This window comes from Lactuca saligna, chromosome 8, assembly GCF_052625555.1.
Source record: "Lactuca saligna cultivar CGN05327 chromosome 8, ASM5262555v1, whole genome shotgun sequence".
Taxonomy (NCBI): Eukaryota; Viridiplantae; Streptophyta; class Magnoliopsida; order Asterales; family Asteraceae; genus Lactuca; species Lactuca saligna.
In genome coordinates this window covers 9,968,419-9,975,184 of record NC_136424.1, presented here as the reverse complement: position 1 = coordinate 9,975,184, position 6,766 = coordinate 9,968,419, and the positions used below count along the sequence as shown (strand labels likewise).

The window sequence follows — 6,766 nt, the reverse complement described above, 5'->3', positions numbered from 1 at the left end:
ATTTAGCCCCAACATTTACATATGATTTTGCATTTAGCCCTAATATCTTTTTGTTCCCCATTTGCCATTATTTTTTAGAAAAAAATCATTTTAGCCATTGGTTAGTCACAAATAGATATTTTAAAACATAATAACTTAAAAAGAAAAAAAGGAAAATACAAATGGCTATCTTTTTGTATTATAAGTGTTTGTTGTATTTAATGTACACATGTATTTTAAAATGAAAGAAAAAGACTTGGTGTAATTCTTGAGTCTGTGATATCTAATAAACAATATGACATTAATTTTTGAGCTAATCAAAATTGTTAATTCAATTATAACTCATCAAAGAAACATATTAAGTATTTCTAATGACATATTTGTTAAGAAACCAAATATTTCTAAAGAGTCAAAATTGCGAATTTTCCTGGAGGGGCGGTGTGTTAGCTAGTAAGTCTTTTTTTAGTAAAAGGCGAAAGAATAGTTCGCTTTGTGTTAGCTAGTAAGTCAATAACACTATTTTTTTTTTGTATTATCAATGTTTGTTGTATTTAATGTACACATGTATTTTAAAATGAAGGAAATAGACCTAATGCATGTCTTGAGTCTGTAACATCTAATAAACAATATTACATGCTAATATTTGAGTCAATCAAAATTGCTAATTCATTTGTAACTCATATAATAAACAATTTGTTATTTCTCATGATATATTTGTTGAGAAACCAAATATGTCTAATTAATTGAAAGTGAGACTTCGGCGTGTTAGCTAGTAAGTTAATGACTAACATTAGATGTCTTAGACTCGAGACTTACACTAGATCTTTTCCTTTTTATTTTAAAATACGTATGCACATTAAATATAACAAACACTTTACTAGCTAACACGCCCCGCCCTCAAGAAAAAACTGCAGTTTCGACTCTTATATATATTTTTTTCCTTTTTTATTTTAAGTTATTTCGTTTTAAAATACATATTTGTGACCGACTGATGACTAAAATGATTTTTTTTTCTTGAAAATAATGGCAAATAGGGAACAAAAAAATGTTAGAGCTAAATACAAACTTATACGTAAATATTAAGGCTAGATGCAAACTGAGAAAAATACAAAACTGACACGTCATCATGACCTGTTGGTAACCGGACACGAGCTCGAAAATAAAATGTTTTTCTATATATAATGGCAAATGAAGGAAAAGAATAAAGTTGAAGCTAAAAGAACAAGGTTGATGATATGCCTTTTTGATATATGCCACAATTATAATTCTTTTGTATTTTTTTAATGCAACATCCAAAACTCCAACATCATAAATAAAAATGCAATAAAAAAAACACAAATGAATATAGGGGTGCTCATTTGGATGAATCAGTTCGATCCGATCTAATTACGTAAATCCAAATTAATTTCGGTTTTTAAAATATGAATCTGAATTGTCCAAACTACATTTAAATCAAATCTGATCCAATATAATTCGGTTTTCAAAACGCATAACATTTTAAAACAACGTATAATTATAATATTTTTCATTTTTTGTAGAAGAAACAAAAATAAATTATTTAGTTAGTAATTTAAAATTTATAAACAACTGCTAAGATAGTATATTATAATTTAATATTTAATAGATAAAAAATCTTTTGAAAGGAAATGCACATTAATTTTTTTATTAGGTTAAACTTTTGATCTTTTAAAAAAAATTTATAAAATTAATAAATAATTATACATATATTAAAAATAAATAAATAATAAGTATTAATCGATTTTCTTTTGATGATTCGATTATTATTTTATAAATCAAAACTAATCGGAAATCTAAAATAATATTTCAGTTTTGATGAAATCTAATTAAAAAATATATCCAAACAAAATAATCCAATTTAAATGGTTCAATTAAACGAATTTTGTAATCAAAAGACCCCGTTCAAAAGATGTTGTAAAATATTATTTTCACTTCGAACACGATGTAAAAATTTCTATTCATACCAAATACATCTGAAAAGCAACGTTTATCTAAGTTATTAAAATAAGGGGGGTTTAGGGTTTATCCTTGTGGAATCATCTTTGAATTCAGAACCCTGAACCCCTTTCTGTCTGGATGCAGCAGGGATTCTTTGAGGGATATTGAAGTTAAAAATGGTAGATACTCTTTCTTCCAAGGTTGATCGCTCCGCTGGAGCTGGAGATGAAGATCGTGCTGCCAATCTTCCTCGCACATTCAAGTATTTATTGGGTTAGTGTCTCTGATCATCATATCTCACTGTTTTATTCCATTTTTCTCGATGCTGAAACATACCCTTCCTCGCATGTAGCCACACAGTTTTTGTCTCGGGGAATTCCCTTCATCTTCAATTCGTGGATCGTCAGGCATTCAACCGAGGAAGATTATGCTGTAAGAACTGTTACTATCTCTTAGATTCACCTTGGCAATGAGGATTTGTTAGCATATATTGTTAAATCTATTTTGTGCATAGAATTTCTAGCATAATTCGTGTTTGATATTAAAGTTTTATACCAAAACCTTTGTCTTCTACTACTTCAATCAGAAGATCAACGTGCTTTGATACTACTCAACTTGATTAATAGTTGAAGATGACATCAACCAATAATCACCCACATTGAATGCTCTCTCTCAGTTCAATGTTTGTATCTGTTTGATCCGATTCTGGGCCTTCTGTAAACTTAGCTTTAGCAATCTGATGAGTAGTGTATTTTTGGGGATTTCCATTTCTCAATGTCTCACATATTTTCGTTTAAAAATGTAGATGTATGCTGTGCAGTTTCATCTATTTGTCACATGTGTCTTGTTCCTTAGTCGAGAGGGTTTCAGAAGAGCATGCATGAGGGCAGACATTAGATGGTATCTCACATGCTTATGTCACTGAATTACAAGTAAACATATCATTGCATCACTCCATTTTGCACATACATCTATAATGTACGTACATGAACATGTTAATCATTAAAAAAAACAACATTCACAGTGATGATGCTCTAACTGGTGAAAATACAACAAAGCTTTTGAAGTTAGCCTGGATAACTCTTCCATGGGGAGTCATCATCACAATTACTGGATGTGTATTTGTCTTCTGGACACAAGGTTTAAGTTTTTCAAATCCATATGGGCAAGCCATTCTAATCAATGGTAATATGTGAATCACTGAATTCCACTTTTGAGCTCAGTTTATTTTAAATTCCAATGCTATGGAACTAAACTATCAGGGACTTTTATTTAAATTTGCAGCCTTTGCTTGCATTTTGGAGCTGTTAGCAGAACCCTTGTATATACTTTCACAGAACTTGCTTCTTTTAAAACTCCGGTTGATTGTTGAAACTGCAGCCACTCTTTTACGATGCTTAACAGTTTACATCTTCATTGTCATGCAAATTGACATGGTAAGAAACTTATAATTTTAGCATCCAAACGTGTATATTTTTGTATTAATAAAAAGCTAAAAACATTTTTTTATTCCCTTACAGGAAAGAGCTATTGTATTTGCATTGTCTTCAACTGCATACGGAGGTTGCATTTTCTTTTTCTATTGGGGTTACTTTCTGTTTCTCAAAAGATACAAACTTTCTGTTCTTTTTCCTTTCAGGTATCACTTCTCTTGACTATAAAAGAAAAACAAACATGGTTAATTGATGATAAAAATAAATAACACAGTTTATTTAAATTCAGTGTAGGAAACTACGATAAGCAGCTTTCAAAAATGTGTACATTATTCACCCTTCAGTCATTCCAAAAATTGATACTTCAAGAAGGTGAAAAGATGGTTCTTGTGTGGTTTGATACACCATATAACCAAGCTGTATATGGGCTTGTAGACAAATTAGGTAGCTTAGTTGTCAGGTTGGTGTTACTTCCTTTTGAAGAAAGTTCATATGCAACATTTGCAAAGTCTGCATCAGGTTTTAATTATCTCAAACAATCCCCTTTTTCTTTTATTATTCAGTATACTTTATTTATTTATTTATAGCTAATATATGTATATACTTTCAGGAGACGACAAGCAGAAGAAAAGGAAGCTACAGACTTCTCTAAAAGATGCTTTGAAGCTTGTTATATTAATCGGTACACTTTTCATGTTCAAGTTTTTTTGTTAAAAAAAAAAGTATGTTGATATTTCATGTAATTTCATGCTGTTTTTACATATTTGGTAGGATTGGTGTTTATGGCATTTGGCCCTAGTTATTCCTACTCTCTCATCAGATTGCTTTATGGGAAAAAATGGAGTGATGGAGAAGCTGCTTCAGCTCTTCGATACTACTGTCTGTATGTGGTTGTTCTTGCTATAAATGGTAAGTCACACATTTTAGTACCTACCTTTTTACTAAAATACCCTTGATGCATAGTTTTTATTTTGTGATCTTATTATAGGAACATCTGAAGCCTTCTTGCATGCAGTTGCAACAGAGGATCAACTCAAACAGTCAAACAATTCCCTGGTTGTGTTTTCATTTATTTATGTGGTGCTTAACATTCTGCTAATTCGGTCAGCTGGGGCAGTTGGATTGATCTTTGCAAATGCTCTCAGTATCCTTCTTTTATGTGATATTTCGGTCAGCTCGGGCAGTTGGATTTATATATTTTATAGTTCCTTAACTGCTATTTTAGATATGGTGTTCCGTATAATTTACTCAGCCATATTTATCAGACGTTACTTTCAGGTATATAATATTATTATCATTATTATTATTGTCACACTAAATCTATAGTTTACAGATTTTAACTTTTATGTTGTATCAGGATTCCACATCATTTTCGTTTTACAGCTGCTTACCTGGCGGTTGGATGATTTTATTGTTTTCAAGTGCAGTAACTCTTGTTTCCGAGACAGTAATTTTGGATCGTGATAACTTCTGGCCAACATTTTGCGTTCACTTTTTCATTGGGTTTGGTTGCTTCTGTGTTGCATCCTTTGTAATGTAAGTTTTCGCTCTAAATGCAACAATTATGCATCACATCTGTTTTTCCCTTTATATTTTAATTTTTTTTTTTTTTTTTTTTATGTAAACAGTTATCGACGGGAGAGATCTTTCATCAACAAGGTTGTTCGGTTTCGTGAACATTCTGACTGAAACAAAAAGTTTATCAAGGAAGGTGAGATAAATTGAAAATTTTAATTTTATTTGATTAAATTTCACGATGTAAACTTTACAAAGGTAGGAAACATTATTTATTTGCTAGTTTGAAATACCAAGTATTTTTGTCACGTTAGCGCTTGCTTTCAAAAATTGCAATCAAGTTCTGTGGCGACTTAAGGAAGACGAAGCACTATCTGATATCTGCACCGCTTTATCCACCATTTAGTTTGGACCAGTAAGCCACCGACTTACCACTATACTTGTAACCTATGCATCTACACTTGTACGTTTACAGTCTAGGAAATGAAGTACTTGGGTTGGGTGGTCCTTCATTGCTCAACAACCCATGCAATTTCTAATTATAAGCATTTGAGATGTTTGATGTGATAAAAAAGAGAAAACCAATAAATCGAAATGATGATTAGGAGGAGGATGGTGTAGAGAGTAGTGAAGTGACTGTACCTTTTGACCTTTATTTCAATACAAAACAAACAAAGAGTGAAAAAAGTTTGAAAAAGTAGTTCTAATCTTCTAAAACAACATCATCATCTTTACATCTTTGCTTTAAATGTTGGATTCCTTTTGTTTTTATTGTATTTTTTTTTTTTCTATATATGACTATTGATTCGATATAAGATGTGGTATAGATGGAGAAGATTATAAACGAGTGTTGAAAACTAATTTAATAAAAAAACGTGGTGGGGGCGAAATATCAAATATGTAATCTGTTTGGTGGTTTTCATAATTACTATCATTGTCATTATTATAGATTATTAGTGTAGGTTAAAAGTCATTATATTATGTCAACCTAAAATCCTTTTTTAAGACTAAGTTTTGAGATTAAAAACAAGAACATGATGCCCACTAACTGGCATCCGATGACTATTTGAATTTTATGTAATGATGAATTCAAATTTACAATACCAACTAGAAGTCATGTGGTGACGGGTTTTGAAATAGGTTGAGGATCGTAACTCTCAAGACAATACGATAATATAGTTATAAGCATGAATTATTATTGTATGTTTGGTAAAATATAGATTTTATATGTGCAAACATACTATTAATCATAGATAAAATCAAGGTTTTTAGATGGTCATTGTTTGTGCTAATGTAAGAGATGGCATATGATAATGACTTTAAAAAATAATCACTTTCTACAAACATTTTAGAGTAATTAGTTTTGTTTTGGAGTCACATAAAGTTAGGTGAGATATGGCTTAAAGTAATTCTATAATCTGACATGGCAGAGATACATATGCATTCCGGACTAACATCGTATTAATACACAATGTTCTAGAATTGTCCACTGCGGACAGTTCTTCGTATTCCTAATAAATGTTATATTTCGATTATGGTTTAATGTGTTACATAAGGTTGTTTAAGTTACGTACAAGTTTCCAATTATATATATATATATATATATATATATATATATATATATATATATATATATATATATATATATTCCATTAAATCGTAGTAAAAAATCACGTGAAAGTAACTTGAATGTATGTCTTTCTTCGAAATAAGTTTCGTTTATATAGGATGGACCATACAAATAATTGGATCTAATTTATTCAAAATTTCTATTCCAGTTAAATTGATTAGCTTTCAAAATTTAAGAAAACAAGATTATTTTTATTATAAATAGCTAATTTAATCAATATCCCTCGTTTCTATAAATCCAATAAGGATGTCTC

The 6,766-nt window shown here is 30.3% G+C and overlaps 1 protein-coding gene across 6 annotated transcripts; it reads left to right on the top strand.

Moving 5' to 3' along the window:
• Positions 1-1,963: 1,963 nt before the first annotated feature.
• Positions 1,964-5,852, top strand: LOC145012797 (lipid transporter). 6 transcript variants are annotated; one of them, XR_013664673.1, is made up of 15 exons: positions 1,966-2,208; positions 2,288-2,367; positions 2,741-2,835; positions 2,960-3,120; positions 3,220-3,371; positions 3,456-3,574; positions 3,658-3,887; positions 3,979-4,050; positions 4,140-4,277; positions 4,357-4,512; positions 4,594-4,646; positions 4,726-4,904; positions 4,997-5,079; positions 5,198-5,298; positions 5,711-5,852. XR_013664673.1 is itself a non-coding variant. In XM_078971593.1 (14 exons), the coding sequence occupies exons 1-13, from the start codon at positions 2,112-2,114 to the stop codon at positions 5,055-5,057; spliced, it is 1,593 nt and encodes a 530-aa protein (XP_078827719.1). In that variant the 5' UTR covers positions 1,965-2,111; the 3' UTR covers positions 5,058-5,079; positions 5,711-5,846. The 6 variants fall into 6 exon arrangements, 5 of the variants coding, with proteins under 5 accessions (XP_078827720.1, XP_078827719.1, XP_078827718.1 ...); XM_078971593.1 differs by lacking the exon at positions 5,198-5,298 and having other exon boundaries at positions 1,965-2,208; positions 5,711-5,846; XM_078971592.1 differs by lacking the exon at positions 5,711-5,852 and having other exon boundaries at positions 1,965-2,208; positions 5,167-5,583.
• Positions 5,853-6,766: the final 914 nt, after the last annotated feature.

Coding starts and splice junctions, on each gene's coding strand:
- LOC145012797 (XM_078971593.1), top strand. CDS start 2,112: ATGGTAGATACTCTTTCTTCCAAGGTTGATCGCTCCGCTGGAGCTGGA. Junction 3,372..3,455: donor TTGTCATGCAAATTGACATG/GTAAGAAACTTA, acceptor ATTCCCTTACAG/GAAAGAGCTATTGTATTTGC. Junction 4,278..4,356: donor GGTTGTTCTTGCTATAAATG/GTAAGTCACACA, acceptor ATCTTATTATAG/GAACATCTGAAGCCTTCTTG.